Raw genomic sequence first — 21,047 nt, 5'->3', positions numbered from 1 at the left:
GAATGCCCCATTTCTTTAGTCCAAGAATGTTTTGCCCCCATTTTTTTTAAATAAAGGCATGCTTAGGGTTTGTTTGTTTGACTGTTAATTTTTATTTATTAATTTTTATCTTGCCTTTCCTCCAAGGAGCTCAAGGTGGTATACAGACATGGTTCTCCCCCTCCCAATGTTACCCTCACAACTACCCTGTGAGGTAGGTTAGGCTGAGAGAGAGCGACTGGCCCAAGGTCACCCAGTCCGCTTTGGGAACCACTTTGGACACAGGGCCCACACACTGTGGAAAAGCGGGATATAAATTAATCTAAACTCATTTAACACCCCCCCCCCCCGCAAACCTAACTTAAAGGCCAGCGCTGCCTCTTGTTGGGGTGGAGAGAGGAGGTGTGATTTTGGGAGGTGGAACGTTCCCTTGCCTAAGGGGCCTCGAACCTGGCACTTGAAATGTGAATCAAACAGGTCAAAGATCTGAGGTTTCCTCCCCCTCCCCCCTCCCGCGTTGATCCTCCTCTCATTTCCACTGGTCCAATCCCTCCCCACGTGGAGCGAAGAGAGGGGGAGGGAGGGGAGAAAAGGAAGGGGGAAAAAAAACCCACACACCAACCCCGCAGCTTCGCGCCAGTCTTCGTTTTCCCTCCCAGCCGGGCTGTGCCGCATTAGCTCTTGGCTACGGATCGGACCCGCTAAGAGGAGTAGCTGCGTCGCCACATCCAGCACCATGGCTACCCCCGCGACGCTTTTTCATGGTGAGATCCCCCCCCTCAACATTCTCCCCAACTCGAGGGTGACAGAGCAAGGACTGGGTGATGGGGGGCTTCGAAGTCGGGACCTCACAAGCTCATCTAGTCCATCCGCCTCTTGCATAGGATTGAAGGGGGGAACAGGAGGAAGCTTCCTTGGAAGTGAGAGGCAAGAAGGAATTTGGCGGGGGGGTGGCTAGTTGCCCGCTCTCTTGCTTTTTGAAGTGGGGGCGGGGGGGGGTCGGATCATCGAAAACCCGGAATTTTAGACGTCCTGTTCGCACGAGAGGCGGAAGAACGGTGGGTCACTGAGAGGAGACCATCTCTCACAAAAAATCCTCCCCGATCCTATGCGCGTTTTACTCCCAAGGAAGCCCCACTTACCCCTCTCCGGGCAAAACGAGTTGCAGTCTAAAAGAGCCGCGAATCAAGAGCTGCGGCAGCTGCTCCAGAGTCACACCGGAGCGGCGCCGGCAGATGGAGGAAGTTCCGATTTGGCAAAAAAATAAAAAATAAAAAAATGCGCGTCTTTCGCGAGCTAATCCGGGCTGCGCCAAACTCTCCCTTCACCCCACCTCCCCTTCCTCGCAGCTTAAGGGGGGAGAGGGGGGAGAGGGGGGAGAGGGGCGGGAGTGCACCTGCGCCTGCATCTTGAAGGCTGCCGAGCCCTTGGGAGGAAGTGGCTTTGGGAGACAGGCCTATGGAACTCAGCGGGGCTGGAGGCCCCTTCCAAGGAAATCTGCAAAAGGGTGCTGGGATGGGTTGAGGCTCGCTGGTGCTTTGGGGTCCTTCGCTGTGAGACCGCAGGTGCAGTTTGGGCAACGTTCGAACCATCTTTTCCTTTCTAGTAGCTGTAGGGGTGGGGAGGGCTGTTGGTTAATTGGAAACTGCAGAGGCAGGTGCGTGAAGCTGCTTCTCTCCTCCCCCCTCTTCCTCTGTGGTCCCCCCCTCAGCTGTTGCTGCAGGGGCTGAGTGTGTGTGGGGTGTGTGGGGTGTGTGGGGTTGCAGTCACACAGCATGTTGCCCGGCTCACTGCAGTCCTTGGAAGCCTGAAGTAATCAGCTTCTGCAGCTTCTGTTTGACTGACAGGACGGGAAGGACCAGAATGCTGGCCGGCTCAGGTGTGTGTGGGGGGTCCTGGATGCCTTGATGCCTTCCTTTGCAAAAGGAGGGGTGCTGGGGTTGGTTTGATGGGAGGGGAGGAAAGAGGCAGTTTGTGCAGAGCTGACGGGGTCGAGTTGGTTGTGTTTGCGGCAAGGTAACAGTGTCAAGAGTTGTGGCTGAGCTGGTGGTGCAGAGCAGTGTGTGTGTGTGGCCTGAGAGAGAGAGAGAGACACTGGGGAAATTGTTGTAGTTGATATCACTTGTATGTATGACATAAGTATTGGGAAAGTGTGCTGACTGGCTGCATACACACCATACATTTAAAATACACTAAAAGCACATTATTTATCCTAAAGAATCTTGGGAACTGCAGTTTAGTGCTCACAGAGCTATAGTTCCCAGCACTGAAAACTACAGTTCCCAGGATTCATTGGGGGAAATAGTGTGCTTTCAATGTGCTTTCAGTGAATGGTGTGTATACAGCAGCGTGCACACAAATACACACACCCATACACAAAGCTGCTTTATACCATGTCAGGCTATTTATCCATCCAGTTCAGTATCATCAACTCTGACTGGCAGCAGATCCCTATGATCTCCAGCAGAGATTTTTTCCATCACCTGCTCCCTGAGTCCTTTGAAACTGGGAATATTGGGGATTGAGCCAGGGACCCTTGTGAAAGCAAAGCATGTGCTCTATCTTTGAACTTTGGCCCCTCTTGCCCACACATCCAAAGGCTCCATTCAGACACCATGTTAAGCCATGGTTGGAGAACATTTGTCATAGTTTGCCATGATACCCAAATTGAGAAACCATGTTGTGAAGATCAGAATTGGAAACCATGGTTTGAAATGGTTTTGCAAACCATGATGTGCAGAAACTATGGCTTGGTATGATGTCCAGATTGATGAATCACAGTTGTTCCACCTCCAACTGCCACTGCATCTAGAGAGGAAGTACTGAGCAGACAGAAAATGAAAGCAGGCGAGCCATTCTGAACCATAGTTTGTATGTTTGGAAACTCAAGGTTCTAAATAATAGTTGGTGCAAACCATGGTTTGGTGGGAGGTCTGAATGGAGCTACAGCCTCCTTGACATCTCACTCTCCCTAATTACATTCACTCGTCTCTTCCCTCTTCCCGGTAGCCTTCCATTTAAGATGGTCTGGGCTGGTATGTCATTGTCAACTGTAGCTTAGCTGTGTATATGGTGTTCTCCTGGCTATGGGTTGCAGTCAGCTATTTTTTACTCCAAGTAGACTCATTAAAATTAACCTAAGTTTGTCTCGGCTGTCAATGGATCTACTCTGAGTCGAAGTTAGTTGAAAATAACCCATTGTTAATATGCATGAGTCCTATATTGCGTGTGTGTGTGTGTGAAGTTCCAGGCTGTGTGCAGATGGTGTGATTGTGTGTGTATATGCTGTACCATCTGTTATTTGTGTGTGTATGTGTGAATGACATTTTCTTCCTGGTGTGTATGTTATATTGAGTGGGTGTTTGTGAGAGAGTAAAATCTGATATTCTGTGCATGCAAATGTGCATGGTTCTGGTGTCTAGTTTATCTTGTGTATTTTGAGGTTGGTTGTGGTGGATGATCTGCGATCCCATGGGTAATAAGGATAATACATGATCGGAAACCCTATATAGGTATTAGGTGCTAAAGGTAGAACATTTGACAACAGGGGCATGAAGACATTCCCCCTCCCCACATGTATACCAAACACTGAGCACGTCCACTGGCCATGTTCTCCCTTAGTGGCCACACATATGGTGCTACATATGGAGAGGGCCTTTTGCATGCACAGCTGTATGTAGACAAGACTCCTGCACCATGCAGTTGGGCACTTTGGTCCCATCAGATCCACCTGATTCTGACTAGCACTACTCAGATTCCTGGTGGTGGTGGTGGTGGGGAGTAGGGGCATCCTTAACGAAATTAGGAAGCCCCACCGCTGACTTCCTCCAATTTTAGCCCAATCATGCCCCCTCAATAGATTTCTAAAAAGGGAAGCTAAGATGGCCATTAAAAAAGCTAAGGGGGACAAGCTGTCTCCGTCTCTGTAATTCAAGCACTGCCTGTTCTTGGAGTGATATCCATAAATGCTTGGATTTCTGCTTCTCGCAGTTTTAGGGCTCCCTTCCCCAGTTCTGTTCATAATTGCCTTGCTCTAAAACAAGATTTCACCATCACGCCTCTTGTTTTATTGATCTTAAGGCCTGTGACTGGATTGATGCCATACATAGGGCCTACAGGGAACTAACTCTTCTACCTTCACCAAACATACCTCATATATACATTCCCCCCCCCCACACAAATGTGAATAATGATTCGGGAATATCTTCTTGAATGTGTTTTAAGTATGAGGTTTACACTGAGCCCTATCTAGTTACACAATCAAATCAAATCTAAGCTCTTTTCATATGCTTCATCCAGTTTATGATTTAAACCCATTACAACTGTGCATATGTATGGTCCCTTTCCACTAATGTTGAATGCACAACTCTTGGGGAGGAGATAGGCTGGTGTGTGTGTGTGTGTCATGCACACTCTCTCTCCTCCTTCGTATATTCAGATAACACTTGGGGAGTGGGATCATGTGTATAGGGCTAATGTAAAATGTGTATTGCATTCGGACTGTACAATAAAGGGTCTCTGTAGCCCTTGGGGAAGGGCAAGGGCTGTGGTTCAGTGGCAGAGCGACGCTGCACTTTAAGAAGGATGCAGACAAACTGGAACAGGTTCAGAAGAGGGCGACAAGGATGATTAGGGGACTGGAAACAATGCCCTATAAGGAGAGACTGAAAGAACTGGGCATATTTAGCTTTGCAAAGAGAAGACTGAGGGGTGATACGATAGCACTCTTCAAGTACTTGAAGGGTTGCCACACAGAGAAGGCCCAGGATCTCTTCTTGGTCGTTCCAGAGTGCAGGACACAGAATAACAGGCTTAAGTTACAGGAAGCCAGATTTCGACTGAACGTCAAGAAAAACTTCCTAACAGAGCAGTATGACAATGGAGCCAATGACCTAGGGAGGTGGTGGATTCTCCAACACTGGAGGCATTCAAGAGGCACCTGGATAGCCACTTGTCAAGTATGCTTTGATTCCTGCATTGAACAGGGGGTTGGACTTAATGGCCTTGTAGGCTCCTTCCAGCTCTTCTGTTCTATGATTCTGTGCTTTGCATGCAGAAGGCCCTGGGTTCAGTCCCTGTCTGAAAACCTTGGTAGCCACTGCCAGCCAGTGTAAACAATACTGAAGTATGGGGACCAGTGGCCTGACTCAGTATAAGGAAGCTTTCTATATCCCCCTCCTCCACATGATTCAACAGCCGGCGTACCTGCAGTTTCATCAATGGGATAGTAGTCATCAGGCAGTGTAGGTGGAACATCGTGTGTGAAGGGTGAATGAGTGTAGGTAGCAAGCAAGCATGTATTTCACATATAATCAAAATGTGCCCAAATCTCCTGTGATATGTCATTATATTACACTATAGAACTATGACCTTATGTCAGGATATGTTCATGAATAAGCTGTGCTGTGAGGAGGGGGCTTTTTGATCAGCCAATGGTCTGCATGTTGTACCAGGAAAGGTGTGTGTCCATGCAATGAGGCAGGTGTATAGTGTGTTGGGGTTTTTTTCCATGCATGCCTGCCTGCTGCAGTCCACAACGCTTCCCTTCCTCCCCATGATCAAAGAGCCCTCTGCCCAGGCCAAAGCGATGTGCTTTCCTGCACGCAGACTGGGGAGGTGAATTTATATATTTTGTAACAGTCAACAGGGTGATTCAGCCAATCACAGCTCCTTGGCAACTGATCTGACCATTGGTCCATGTAGGTCAGTCTAATGTACTGACTAGCAGCAGCTCTCCATGGGTTCAGACACGAGTTTCTTCCAGCCCTACCTGGAGATGCCAGGAATTGAATTTGGGACCTTCTGTATTCAAAGCAGATGCTCTACCACTGTCCTAGGGCCTTCCCGATGCAAGGGTTTGTTGCATACATTCTTTATATTTTTAGGTATGCATTTAAAACATCTTAGGTGTGCACCTAAAAAAAACTGAAATGGGCAAAGTGATCCCTAGACATAGAAGAAGCATGCATCAGATTCCTGAATTTAAGAATGCAATCACTGGCTGTAGCTGCGTACACACCATACATCTCAAGCACATTATTTTCCCCAAAGAATCCTGGGAACAGTAGTTTGTTAAGGGCACTCAGAATTGTTGTTCTGTGAAGGCTAAACTATAGTTCCCAGGATTCTTTGGGGGAAATAATGTACTTTAAATGTGCTTGAAATGTATGGTGTGTATATACACATGTTTGTGTTTTTCATGAATGCCCAGCTAGATTGTGGCTACTACTCCATTGGTAGAGTCCTCTCCACCCCCACCCCACCCCATGAGTAAAATGTTGTTGTTGTTATGTGCCTTCAAGTCGATGAAACCCTATGAACAGAGTATCCAAAATGAGTAAAATAAATACCACCTTTTGGAACCCTTACAATCCCAGGCTGCCTACACTTTGAAAATTACTTGTGTAAAGTTTGAGAAAGTCCTTCTTGCTCATCCTTTCAGAAGACACTGCCCCCCTCCCCTTGGCACATTTAGTCAGCCTGCAAAACTGTAAAGTCAGAGATTGATCCAAATCTGCATTGGCTAGGGGAAACAGGTAGGAAATAAATTCCATGTGAATTCAGAGATTGACATATACACTAATTTTGGTAGGGAACACTCGTCTGAGGTTTTCACAGGATCATGTTTTGCTTGTTTTTAATTTAGGCTGCAATACTATACCTGCTTACCTGGGAAATGAACTCAATAGGATTTATTTCTGAGTAGAGGCTTGGAATGTGAATTGCCGAACTCCTAGATTTTGTTTTCACAGTTATCATCCATAGCTATTGAACACATAAATATAATTTGTAATGGGGTCAGGACAGGTGCATTCTCAGCCACCTTGATTGTGTGGACAAAAAGGGTGGTATAAAGAGTATTAAAGGTTTTGGAAATTTGCAATAACTGACCGTGAGGACATGCCTTGTGACATCAAAGGAGGCCTCCTCTTGCATTTCTGCTATTTGTTTTTTGCTTTTTTGCCAGCAGAGAAGCCTAGGAGCTGTCACATATGCGTGGTCTTGACAAACAGAGGCACCTTCTTGGAAAGTATGCAAGCTTTTGTGTGTCAGATCTCTTCAATCTGCCTGATGGAGAGTTCTGTCTCACCTGGAAGCATGTGTCCTTATATGCCCACACAAGGTTGCCAGTCTGCCCACCTGCCTACAGTCGCCATGTCATGGAGCCTGTGCAGATGGGTGGGGCAACAAGTGACGGAGTGGGGATGCTGGGGGGTGCTGCCGCCGCCACATCAGACATTCCAGGGAGTGTTTGTGTGAGCCCTGGGTGCTCTGTTATGTCAGGGACTCAACCAAGGCGCTGCCTTGTCTAGCGTCTTGCCTTTCTGCAGCGTCCGTCTGGCTGCTTTTTGGGGGAGCCTACAAGCAGTAGCCTTCTCCCACTGTGGGTTCTCTCCAGCCACTGGTGCCCCGAGTTAGTCTGCCTTTGAACATGGAGTCTTCATATAACAACAGCAGCCATCAGTGGAGACTCTGTCATCAATGCTAGAGTGACAAAAAAGGTTTTCTTATGCTTTTGTATTGGAATGTTATGTGATTATTATTGAAATGTTATATTTATTAATTTGATATTTTTAACTGATTGATAGCTTGTTTTATGATGTTTTTATGATGACTTTAAATGTGATAATGTTTAGGTAATCAACTGGAGTTATTGTTAGATTCTTATGTTTTGAAATGATTTGAAACTATTGTTTTTGAATTGATTGCTATTGATGTCATTTGCATTTTTCTGTTATTGTAAGCCACTTTGAGCATATTTATATGGAAAAGTGGCATATAAATTCAAGTAACAAAGAAACAAATAACAGTCAAATTCCCCCAAATATGTCTGTTCCATAACTGATCCTCTTTGGAACCTATCTAGTAACAATTGTTGGTACTTGTTTATAACATGAAAAATAGGCTGGTTCCTCCACCAAAGTTCTTGTAATATCAACAATCTCAAGGAGACACTATTGTGCAGAATAATATTAATGACTCATAATTTATGTATTACTTATGTGAAGCACTTTGCAATCCATATCTAAGCCTCGTAAGCCTGTAAACTACTTCTTTCATTATTACTCCCATTTTAGAGATGGAGAAGTCAAGCTGTAGTGAGCTCTCCTGGGCCACCTTGTGAACCCATGGCTGACCATTTAAGCTATGAAATATCACGTAAAATTGAAGTTACTAACACGTCCAAATTCATATTTGATTTTTTTTAAGTTCAGATGATCTAGTTTTGAATTTAAAATGCAAATGAAAAGGATATTTAAAACAACTTTAACTTTTGTAAGTGAATTTTAAGGCAAAAACAAGAATTCTTGCTAAAGTATTTTTGCACCTTGAAAACTAAGATCCAACAGTGTCCATAACAGAAAATAATCAGACGGGGGTGTGTGTGTAAACCAATCCAAATTCATGTTTGAGAATAACCCTTCTCCCACTTTTATTTCAGCTCTAACTTGAACCTATTTCTTTAAATCCAAAACTAGTTCCCATACAAAGAATTTGCTTAATTTTAAAATGGGGTCCAGACTCAAGTATGGAGTGCACATTTAAACTGGTTTCAAGCCTGCTTCACTGTCATGATTACCAATCAGTGAATTCTGGGACTATAGTTCAATTTGAAGATGCATTGTCATCTCTAACAAAGAGCTCCTTGCACCCTCAGAAAACTACTATTCCCAGAATCCTTAGGGGAAGCCACATTATTTACAGGCTGGTCTATATTTATATTGCGTAGCTGTGTCTAAAGTCATGCTCTCTGTCCTGGAAACTTTTCCACCTATGCCTACATGGCTGGCTGAGAGTGAGATTAGTCACTGGTGAGGGAAAGGCACTCTGTGCATGCTTAGAGTCACTCTTGTCTTCATTGTTCTAGGGCCAAGCCCTGGCTTTCTGAAAATGAGCTCTGTGGCTAATCACTGGTGCAGTCTAGCTCAGAAAAAAAAAGTGGCAATTGCACCACTAACACCTATTACTATATATCAGTGGCTGTTCTGGCCTGAGGCTGCTTTCAGATTCAGAGGTGCATCTCTACCTGCTCGCAATCCCGAACCATTCCCAACCTGGACCTCTGCCAGTGAGTGTGCCAGCTAGAAAAAAAATATTTTGTTTGCTTCAAGGACTATTGAGGGGCTGGCCTGGAGCCATCCCTCCCCCCACCTTCCAGCCTTCCATCCCATACTCTGAATCAGGTCAGCACTTAAACTGAATTTCTAGGCATCTACAGCACTGCAGAGAATGAGCCTCCCTTTAGAGCAGGGTGGTACTTGTCCAGAGTCTCAGGATGTGTGTCTTAGACCCTTTACTTTTTTGAGAGGAGGGTCCCTATGTCTCCAGCATCCTGTGAGCCAATCAGTATGAAAGGAAGAGTCCTTGTCCTTTCCTGCTGCCTGGAGCCAATCAGAGTGAAAGGAGGTAAGTCAGCCACTGAGAAGACTCTTCTCAGTAGCTAACACGCTCCCTTTCATGTTTATTGGCTTCTAGCAATGTCAGTTATGGGAAAAGGCATTGACAAGGATTTCATTCTCAACAGCAGCAAAAGAGGGGGGAGGGGCATGGTGGTGACTAACATGAAGGGACCCAGCACTTCTGGATTTGCCACTACCCTACTGATTTAGAGACGACTGTGGGCAAGGCGGCGGGGGCGAGGAGGGAGAGCGCCAATGGCCTGCCTTGGCCTGACTGTGCCAGGAGGTTTGCGGTGGGGGGTGGGGGGTGGGAGAGAGCGAGAAATGCCACTCAGCTTAATAAGCATCTCTCTCCCTTTATCACTGCGGCCGTCTCGGTTATTGCCCATCTGCACAGGGTGTTTCCCTGGCCTGCTTCCAGAACTTTCTGGGAAACCTGCTGCCTCAGTGGTGGGCGAGCCTGGACCGCTGCCTCAGGCTCCAGTCTGGCCCTGTCGGTTTCCTGGGTGGGTGGGGGGCGTTGCTGAGGCTTTCTGAAAGCGGGAGGAAAGGGCATGGGGGGAGCGCTGGGGGCACCCGAGAGGGCACCGTCGGAGCCCTCCGGCAACCGGTCCTCAACGGGCGGGGCCGTTTGAAACCGGAGGGGAACTGCGGCTGTTTCGCCGTAGGGAGCAGAAGGCGCCCTGCCCGGGAAAGCTTCCTGGCGAGGCGCCCGCTGGGTGGCTCCCTGCGCGAGCATCCTGTCTCCTCAGCTGCCCCCTCCTAGCCCTGGCAGCGGATTAAGACGCTCCGCCCGGCTATGCAGTGGCCTGTCTCCATGGCAACTTTCCCATCCCCTGCATTGGAGTTTGCATTATTCATCCGCAGTCCCTGCGCCGCCTGCTGCAGCAACCGCCCTCAATCTTGCATCAAGCACTCCGGAGGCCCCTCTCTACCTATAGTCAGCAGATAGATTTAAGTTGGGCCGGGCCCGGGGGCGACAGAGAGAAGGAATCACATGTGCATGTGATGGTGGTAGTTGGGGGTCTTGTTTTATCATGAGGCAGAAGGAAGAGGAACCAGGCCTTGCTTTAAAAACCCAGAATGATGGGGCTGAGCTCTGCTTTTAAGAGGGCATAAGTGGTGTTTGGTGTGTTTTTTTGGGAGGGGGGACTATCTGCCCAGCTCACCTTAAGAATGGGAGAAGGGGGCAAGGCTAATGGAAATCAGGGTGTGTGTGCTTCAACCCCACTCATGCCCATGAAATTCCAACTGTACCAGGGATGCAGCCGATTGCATGAGTATAACGATGTATCAGGAGAAGCTGCAACTGCTGATATTTTCTCATTTTGTATTTTGTATAAATTTCAGAGTTGACTTCAATTATCACATGCCCCATTACTCATGAGTTAATGCGTAACCACTGTGCACCCATGATGTCCGTATATGGTACATATTATTTTGGAAACAGACACACACACATGAGATCTTCATATGCCCCCCAAGGGGGCACACCCCATTGATTGAAAAGCACTGTGCTAGAGGCTGGCAGTCTCCATTTTCCAGTCCTTAGGTGGGGAGGACCTAGACATCCGATGGTGATGGCTCTTGGCACAAATAAATTTGGTGGGTCCCCACAGTGCTCGTGCCAAAAGTAGCTTCTTCTGAGTTCAGGTCTGGCCTGAGACCACCAAAGGAACAGAGGAAACTGCCTTATACCAGCTCAGACTATTTGCCTATTCTGATTGGTAGGGAGCTGTCCAGGTTCACAGGCAGACTGGTCTTTTCCCCTCACCTGCCATTTAATCCTTTTCACTGAAGATGACAAGGACTGAACCTGGGACCTTCTGCCTGCAAAGCAGATGCTCTGCCAGTGAGCAATGGCCCCATGCTAAAGAATTGACTGTTGTTTGTCAGCTGCCCCCCCTTTCCTGGACTCCCTGCTGAGTCAATCTCATTCTGTACTCTCTTGACAGGGCTGTCTGAATCATTTTTAGGGTGCGCCTACATTGCAAAATGAAGGCCTCATTGAAACTGGTTTTTGCTGTTGAGGCTTTTGAATTATTGTGGGAGTTGGCTGGAAGGTGTTGAGAAGTCTGTGTTAAGAGAAGCCAGACCCTTCACAGAGCTACCCTTCACAGAGCTACAGTCCCCAGAGTTCCTTGGTTGGGAGCTATGGCTGTTAAACAGATCTAGAAACTAGTTTTAATGTGTAGTTTAGCTATGTCTCTGCATACGAAGGGTAGGACCTTCACGATCCATTCAAGGTGAAATTAGACTTGATAACAGGTTGCAGTACAGTGGGATGTCCCTTCTGTGTTTTCTTCAAGAGAGCACTCAAACCACAACCAAAAACTTTTCTGTACTCTAGAAAGAGGTACTCTCTTTTAAAGTGTTTACTTCCCCCTGATCATGCACCATACTTTTTCAGGGCATACATGGGACTGGAATCACATTCCCAACTCAGAGGCAGCAACCAGAATGATATTATTAGAAGATACAACCCAATGTGGTCCTAGGCTACTGTTTGGAGAATCAGTGCTGGTCCTACCATTAGGTCCTATCATTAGATGCTGGGGTTTGGTCTGAAGGAACACGAGGTCACCCCATTGCTGAAGCTTAAGCAGGTTTGGGTCTGGAAGTGTTTGGATGGGAGACACCTTGGGTTCAATGATGGTAAAGAAACAGGATAGAAATGTAGGAAGATAAACAAATAAGTAACAATTGGGCAGATTGAGGCAGCTGCCTCAAATTATAGGCAATGCTAAAGGATGTCAAATTGCTAGCTATTCACATGGTTTACCATGGAGAGGGGGCACCATTTGAATGTTCCAAGTCAGGTACCAAAACTTCTTGGGAACAGAAGCAAAAGACTCCCAGCCGGGGTTGCTACACACACATACACACAAAGAGAGCTGGTATGTTTATCGTCATAGTGTTGGGAATTATTGTGTGATATTAGCAGTATATCAGCCTTTCCATGCCTCATGCTCCTACTGAGCATGCATATATGCACACCTCATCATCATAATCGCCAGCCCACCCCAGCAACTCTGTCCAATTTCAGTTCAGTTCAAATATATTATATTGTCAGATTCTTAATGGTAAATTCCCAGAAAAATGTGTTCTTCATCTTACAATGGCAGCAATCACATCCTGGCCTGGAAGTGGTGCCAGATGTCAACAAAGAGAACATGTTTGTACTTTTAAAAGATCCAAAGCAACTGCGGCAATTGCATCTCCCATCCTACTGTCCATTAGTCCCTATACCTGCCCTCTTTTTCCACTTGCTGTGTAAAGGATGACTTATAGCTTTGTTCAATAATGGGGGGGGGGCAGAAGAGTTGGGTGAATGGAAAACCATAGTCAGAAGCACAACTACTATATCAGTGCTTCAGTTCTTATAAAGTTGGAGGAATGGTCTCTGGATAAATACCCAGCAATCCTATTTAAGCCCATTTATGCTAGATTTCAATTGTGTCCTGTTCTGGCCTTGCAGAGTAGACCATGGAACAAGGCGGCAAAGCAGGTCAGTTGTAACAGCGCCATAGAGAGCCCCTGGTGAGCAACTTGTTCCAGCAGCGCCATGGAGAGTTCCTGGTGAGCAATTTGCTGCAACAGCACCATGGAGAGTTCCTGGGGAGCCACATGTTTGAACAAGTGTGGGAAATAAATGGTAGGGCTGTGTATCGGATTTGGCTGAGTCCCAAGCCAAATTGGGCCTATTCAGAAGTTTTTGGGCTTTGGCAGAGTTGGGCTGAGACAGCCATGGATTGCTATGGGTCAGATTTGATGGCCCAGAGTGATCCAGGCCAGGGGATGGGGCATCAGGCAGGAAGAAGAAGACCTGCCTGCTGCATTTTCCCCCCAAGAAGACAGGCCCAATGGTGCAGCTCTCCTTCCTGCCTGAGCATTGCTCCATAAGATCAGTGCCTCTGAGTAGAGGCATAGATCCTACAGAGTGTGGGTGCTGCTTTGCAGGGGGCTTTCTTGCAGGAAACCCTTTTACAAAGCATTACCACACAGACTCGCTCCTTTCATTCAGCAGCTGTTGAGTGGAGGGAGAGATGCTGTGGGTTACTGGTAGTCCCTCGCTTTCCTGCAGGAAAGCTGCTTGTGAAACAGCACCCAGCATAATTGATCTCTGCTCTTGGTCCATTTTTTACCCTAATTCAACATTAGCCCCAACCTTGAACTTATTTGGGATTGGTTCTGAGGTGGGGTATGTGCTTCCCGGGTCAACCCATGGTGGCTCGGCCTGATGGCCCCTTCCCAGATGGGAGTCATGGGGTAGATCAGGGTGGGGCTGTCCACAGCCCTAGTAAATGGAGGCCTTTTGAAACTCTCCTCCAATTCACCCTCTTTTTGAAGAACGTCCTTGCACTGTTGGAGTGGTGAGGATGTGGAGGCACGTTGTACCTTGAACCCAGGGCAAGGTGCCTGTGAAAGTTCTGGTTCTGTGGGCTCTGGTGCTGTGGCACCTGATTTATTAGGAATTCACTCCCACGACATGTAGTGATGACCACCAACTTTGATGGAGTTAAAAGAGGATTAGATACATTCATGGAGGGCATGGCTATCAAGGGTACTAGCCTTTATGGCCATGTTCTATCTCTACTGATGGAGGTGGCATGCCTCTGTATATTTCTTGCTATACAGTGGGGAGAGTGCTGTTGAACTTGGATCCTGCTTGCAGACTTTCCATAGGCATCTAGTTAGCCACTGTGAGAACAGAATGATGGACTAGATGGCCATTTGGGCTTATGTTCTGATATGGGCTTCTACCTGCCAGCTTTGGGTTCAATGATGTCTTGAACACCAGCATCAGATTCAGAGCCAGGAACCTGGTCCATCTTCTTCGGCAGTGAGATTGTAGCTTCCAACTCAGTGTCCTTATCACTGCTGGACTCTGGGGTCATGACAAATCTTGTATCAAACAGATTGAAGGGAACAATTAATTTCAGTGGCACTGAAATGTCCTTCAGATTCACAAGACTTGCTCTCCAAACTGAGAAATGCAGAAGGATTGTCATGGAAGGTGTAGACTGAGGGCACTTAGAGGAAGCTAGACAAGAACTTTATTGTTTCTCTTAAATAAGAAGAGGGTAGCAACAGGAAATTCATGACTCCACTTAGATACAACAGGTCTAGTGCCACTTAGTGACTAAACAGTATAACAACACTATCCACGCAAAGATAAATAACCTATGCAGGAAGGATCTATGTAACATTTATTTAAGCCATTGATTTGTAGTAACCCCATTCTATGGAATGTGACCTTATCCAACATGATGACTTCACCAGCCAACAAAATGCAATACTGTACACATGAGGCTTGGTTATTCACTCTGCTCTCTATTTTCTCCCCAGATAACAGCAGTCACATGGACCCCTTCACCTATGGTGAGTAATGTTGTAGAAACATTGCACAGTTTCTGGGACTGAGAGCCTTTTGTCCCACAGCAGAAGGAGGGGAACTTGGGTATGGATGTGTGTGTTGAGATGTTGGGCCGCAGGGGTGGCAGAGGCTGGGTGATATCAGGGAAGACCAAGACTTGTGGTATGGTTCTGGGCTGGCAACCAAGGCATCTTGACTTGGGTGTTGGGGGCTCCACAAGCATCTCACTTTTGATCCCCCCATATCTCTTCCAGACTATGACACGCTGCGCATGGTGGGTCTGATCTTTGCCATCATCATGTTTGTGCTGGGAATCTTGATAGCACTGAGTGAGTCACTTGTTTTTTCTTGATCCATGCTTTTCTTATGCCTTACTTGGCTCCTACACTGGCCTCCCAATCTGCATCCCATCCCAGGTTTCCTCAGCTCCCATTTCTGCTACTTCATCTGGATCCCTGGAAGAGATATATCTTATATGTATTCCACAAACAGACCATCTTAACCACAGATATCTGTATCACTCAAAGGAATCAGAAGTTTTTTTAAAAAAAACCCGCATCTTTCTTAAAACAAGTTTCTAGCCCTTAAGACTGCTTAAAAGAAAACATGTAGGCAATGCCTTGGGAAATTCCAGAAGCCACAGCTGGCAAGGTGATTGGGTATCTCCAGGCTTCAGGGGCCCTCACAACTCCCAACTAACAGAAACAGCATAAATGAGATACTACAATGGTGCAGCGACTAGCATGTTGGACTTTGACTAGCATTCATATCCCTGTTCAGCCACAAAGCTCACTGGGCAGCCTTGGACCACTCATAGGAAGGTATCTTATACCAACGTTTCCCAGCCTTTGGGACCCCATGTATTGTTCGACTACAACATCCATCGGCACCAGCCAGCATGGCCAATGATCAGGAATAATGGGGATTGTCTTCCAGAAACATCTGGGGGTGCAAAGGTTGGGAAAGGCTGCCTTATACCAAGCCAAGGCTCTTTTATCAATTCCGGTCCAGTGTTGTGTTGTCTAGCCCAACTGGCAGCAATTCTCCAGGATCTCAGGCAGAGGCATTTCCCATCATCTCTTACATCTCTTCGCTAGGCTGGTGCGAACCAGAGAGAGGGCATTTTCAATTGTGGCTCCCACCCTCTGGAACTCCCTTCCTTTCGATCTTCGCCATGCCCCCTCCTTGATATGCTTTCGCCGAGCCTTAAAAACCTGGCTGTTCAGACAGGCCTATGGCACTTCTGGGGAGGGTTAGGTTTTTATGTTGCTGACCACTTGAAAGAGTGGTGTTTTTAATGGTTGAGTATGTTTTTATTGGTTTTATATTGTATTTTATTGGAAATGTACGTCGCCTAGAGTGGCCCTTAATTTGGCCAGATAGGCGACTCACAAATAATTTATTATTATTATTATTATTATTATTATTATTATTATTATTATTATTACATGATCCTTTTAACTGAAGATGTCAGGGATTGAACTCTGGGACCTTCACCATGCAAGGAATGGGCTCTACCTCCGAACTATGATCTCTACACCTGTCATATCCTCTATTTCAGTTTAACCTCACAGGATTGTTGTGAGAATATAAGCCCCCCCCCTCCTATAAACACACATTTAGGCTTTCCTCTGTGTTTCCCTTTCCCTCCTCCTAATCCTCCTCTCCTACTGAAAGGCCTGAACAGCACCACAAGGCTGACTGGATCCCTGAATAACAGCACTCTTCCGGGGTGAAGTTATGCTGCAAAATTTTGTTGCAGGCCCCACTTGTGTTTTAATATTTATGAATTACTCTTGATCCATCACACCCCACAAGATAAGGACGATAGGATAGTGTACGTGGCTTCCCACTCATGCTCTGCTCCTTTTTCTCTTTTTGCAGGTAGAAAGTTCAAGTGCAGAAAATCTGACCCCAGGTAGGGGCTTTCTGCCTACCTCCTCTCTTGTCTTCATCCATCTCCTGAACTCTCCAACTCCCCTCTCAAATGTTGTGCCCTTTGCCCCTGTTCACTTGTTTCTTTTCTGTGTCTTTACTTCTGCAGCCTGTCGGACCACAGGGCAGCAGGCAAGACTCCCAGTAAGTGTGATGTGACATTGGGAGGGTGGGTGGCCCAGGGCAAAGATCTCTTGTAAACCACCCAGAGAGCTTCAACTATGGGGCAGTATATAAATGCAATAATAATGATAATAATAACTTATTATTGTCAACTTATTATTGTTGTTGTTGTTATTCATCTCTTTGGTGTGTTTGTGCATGTAACCCTAGTTGGGAGCTCAGCTTTGTGTGTGTGTGTGTGTGTATGCGCCTAAAAGTGGCCCAGGGGTCAGTTGGAGGTTGACACCCATTGGGCAGTGGCGGCTCCATGTCAGTGGGGTGGTGGTATCCACCCCAGGTTTTAGTCCCACTTTCAAGGCGGTATCTACGGTGCTGAACCTATTTGGGGAATAGATTTCAGCACCTTGGACAGCTCCGTAGAAGTTTGGATTAAACCCGGAGCGGATTCCACTGCCCCACTGACTTGGAGCCACTGGTTGCTACTGCCATTGGGACTTGTGGTGCAGAAGGCAGGGAGGCCAACTGTAGGTGGAGTGAGAGCCAATGACAGACAGAGCCAACTAATTCTGGCTTTGTCCTCCTCCTCCTTCCTGCTGAGTTCTACAAGGGCAACATTGAGTTTAAGGAGGAAGCTGATAAGCAGGCCACTCCCTGGAGCAGTGGCAAGGAAGAAAGCAGACAGGTGAGGCCTGGTTGAGGGCCAATTAGGATGGTGGGGCAGAGCCCCATTTGCCCTTACAGACTAGCCTCCACTCCCAGAGGTCCTCCTTAACCGCCATATTTTATCCAGATTTGTTTGGAGGGAGGTTAGATGATGGCAGCTATTTATTGAACTTTCATTCTGATTTTTTTCTGCAGTGGGGAGGTTAGACAGTATTTCATCAAGCAATCATTACCCCACACTTTCCAGGGCATTGTCCCATTGCTTATTTTTAAAAGTCTGATTTTGGGAGGGAGGCAAGCTAGTTGCATCAGAACACCAAATCCACTTTAACTGCCAGCCTGGGTTTTTGCTAGCACATGATTGAATCCCCCCACCTGCAGAACAGCAACAAGTCTGGAAGCACTCAGAGGGTGTGTTTCACCAAGGCCAGAACAGGCCTTCCTGTTGAACAGGGGCTGTGCTGTGTGTGTGTGTGTGTGTGTTTGCACATGTTAATATGTCTGCTTGTCTGTCCTGTATCTTCTCATTGCTGATGCATTGAGGAAAAAGTATGAGAGCGAGTGGCTTGAAGCTCCCACACCTGAGGTAACCTCCCGCCCACCTTCTGTTACCATGGAGTTTGCTGACGTTGCAGAGGATGCTGAGGACTCTATGGTGATGCCATGGGAACGGAGAGCACTATTCCTGGAGCAGCTGGGAAGCCTGCAGGGAGACATTGTTTGTCAGGGCTCCTGAAAGCTGGGATTTATCTCTCCCCATCTTACCACCATCACCATTTCTCTCTCTCTCTCTCTCTTTTTTTCTTTCCAGCTCCAGCCGGCAATGTGTAGGTGCCATGCCAAAGCTGTGCTGCTCCCAACTGTCTGGGGGATGAACTGCACCCAGGAACATTTCTCCTGAGACCTTGGCACCTTAGCACCAACTGCCCGGGAGGGGGAGGGGCTCTCCTATCCTTGACAAGGGAGGGGCAATTTTATAACCAGTTAGCTCTTGCGCTTCCATTGCATGATGGGGGCAGGCACCTGAGTGGGGTTGGGGTGCCACACAGGCCATGAGGTAGTGCGGTCCCTCTGCCTGTCAGTTTTAGCTGGCATCCACCCTGCTGAAGTCTGGTTCCTATAACCCCCCACCAAAAAGCTCCCTTTAAATTGCAATAACTCTGCCTGATGCCACCCTCTGGGAAATATCCGCTGCCCCCCCCAAAAATGCTCCCTTGCTGCTGGGCATTATAACTCTCCATCGCTGCTGCTGCTGCTTCTTTCTGTGCATCCTGCTGTGCTGTGAAAAAGTCCCATGACCACGATAGCCACAAGAGGAACTGGGACTCTCCTGAGAGCCATCCTGCCTGTGTGCTGGAAACCAGGGTCCTCTTTTTATGAGGAGGGGGAAGGGGTGTTTGGTCACCTGCGGAGCCAAGAATGGGACCAGCCTGGGACTAATCATGAGCCAGGGAGGGCTTGCTTTGGTGGCATACTCTCCTCTTCCCCAAGGGGGCGCTGCCCACAGCTCCTCCTTGCTGTACCATCCACATCTCCGTGTCTCTCATCCACGCATTGAGCAAACTTCAACCAGTCAATAAATGTGGGGTGTTTTTTCTTAACTGTCCTCTCTTTCTTTGTTTGTGGTAAAGGGCTCAACAGTTCCATCTCCAAGAGCTCTTGTACATTTGAAGTTCTGAGACTTATGGGGGTGCGGGTGTGGTGTGGAATTGGAATCTGAAAGACTCACATGTTCAAAGGTCCCCTGTCACTCATCTTCCCCTTCTTCTCTAGAAGTAACTAAGTAACTTCTCTAGAAGATTAACTAAGCACATAGAAGAACAAGCCTTGCTGAAGCAGAGCCAGCATGGCTTCTGCAAGGGAAAGTCCTCTCTCAGTAACCTATTAGAATTCTTTGAGAGTGTCAACAAGCATATAGATAGAGGTGATCCAGTGGACATAGTGTACTTAGACTTTCAAAAAGCATTTGACAAGGTACCTCACCAAAGGCTTCTGAGGAAGCTTAGCAGTCATGGAATAAGAGGAGAGGTCCTCTTGTGGATAAGAAATTGGTTAAGAAGCAGAAAGCAGAGAGTAGGAATAAACGGACAGTTCTCCCAATGGAGGGCTGTAGAAAGTGGAGTCCCTCAAGGATCGGTATTGGGACCTGTACTTTTCAACTTGTTCATTAATGACCTAGAATTAGGAGTGAGCAGTGAAGTGGCCAAGTTTGCTGATGACACTAAATTGTTCAGGGTTGTTAAAACAAAAAGGGATTGCGAAGAGCTCCAAAAAGACCTCTCCAAACTGAGTGAATGGGCAGAAAAATGACAAATGCAATTCAATATAAACAAGTGTAAAATTATGCATATTGGAGCAAAAAATCTTAATTTCACATATACGCTCATGGGGTCTGAACTGGCGGTGACCGACCAGGAGAGAGACCTCGCGGTTGTAGTGGACAGCACGATGAAAATGTCGACCCAGTGTGTGGCAGCTGTGAAAAAGGCAAATTCCATGCTAGCGATAATTAGGAAAGGTATTGAAAATAAAACAGCCGATATCATAATGCCGTTGTATAAATCTATGGTGCGGCCGCATTTGGAATACTGTGTACAGTTCTGGTCGCCTCATCTCAAAAAGGATATTATAGAGTTGGAAAAGGTTCAGAAGAGGGCAACCAGAATGATCAAGGGGATGGAGCGACTCCCTTACGAGGAAAGGTTGCAGCATTTGGGGCTTTTTAGTTTAGAGAAAAGGCGGGTCAGAGGAGACATGATAGAAGTGTATAAAATTATGCATGGCATTGAGAAAGTGGATAGAGAAAAGTTCTTCTCCCTCTCTCATAATACTAGAACTCGTGGACATTCAAAGAAGCTGAATGTTGGAAGATTCAGGACAGACAAAAGGAAGTACTTCTTTACTCAGCGCATAGTTAAACTATGGAATTTGCTCCCACAACATGCAGTAATGGCCACCAGCTTGGACGGCTTTAAAAGAAGATTAGACAAATTCATGGAGGACAGGGCTATCAATGGCTACTAGCCATGATGGCTGTGCTCTGCCACCCTAGTCAGAGGCAGCATGCTTCTGAAAACCAGTTTCCGGAAGCCTCAGGAGGGGAGAGTGTTCTTGCACTCGGGTCCTGCTTGCGGGCTTCCCCCAGGCACCTGGTTGGCCACTGTGAGAACAGGATGCTGGACTAGATGGGCCACTGGCCTGATCCAGCAGGCTCTTCTTATGTTCTTATGTTCTTAAGTAAGGGCTAATATACCCAACCAAGTCCTACACAGGATAGACCCAGCAAAATGAATGGACTTCAGTTAATCATGGGAGTTCATTTCAATAGGCCTGCTCTTGAGTATGACTAATGTTGGACACAACCCACTGTGTTAAATGGGTGGTTGCATTTATTATGCCTTTCAAAATATCAGTTTTGGGTGGGGCTGATTAGGACTGGAACCATGGGGAGGGGTTTAATCTGATTTACATCAATACCCCCCTCCCCAAAGCTGCTAGCTGACACGGGAGAGAAGCTGTTATCTGTGGAGACTGGAGGCTCCAATGTCAGTGGGGCAGTGAATCCACTC

At 47.0% G+C, this 21,047-nt stretch overlaps 1 protein-coding gene across 1 annotated transcript; it reads left to right on the top strand.

Annotated features, from left to right (window-relative positions):
* Positions 1-622: 622 nt before the first annotated feature.
* On the top strand, positions 623-19,055 carry LOC133370546 (sodium/potassium-transporting ATPase subunit gamma-like). The gene is made up of 6 exons (XM_061597009.1): positions 623-743; positions 14,730-14,762; positions 15,012-15,086; positions 16,642-16,675; positions 16,802-16,836; positions 18,290-19,055. The coding sequence occupies exons 1-6, from the start codon at positions 716-718 to the stop codon at positions 18,307-18,309; spliced, it is 225 nt and encodes a 74-aa protein (XP_061452993.1). The 5' UTR covers positions 623-715; the 3' UTR covers positions 18,310-19,055.
* Positions 19,056-21,047: the final 1,992 nt, after the last annotated feature.

The sequence above is a fragment of the Rhineura floridana genome, chromosome 15 (assembly GCF_030035675.1).
Source record: "Rhineura floridana isolate rRhiFlo1 chromosome 15, rRhiFlo1.hap2, whole genome shotgun sequence".
Lineage (NCBI taxonomy): Eukaryota > Metazoa > Chordata > Lepidosauria > Squamata > Rhineuridae > Rhineura > Rhineura floridana.
This window is presented reverse-complemented; position numbering and strand designations above follow the sequence as displayed.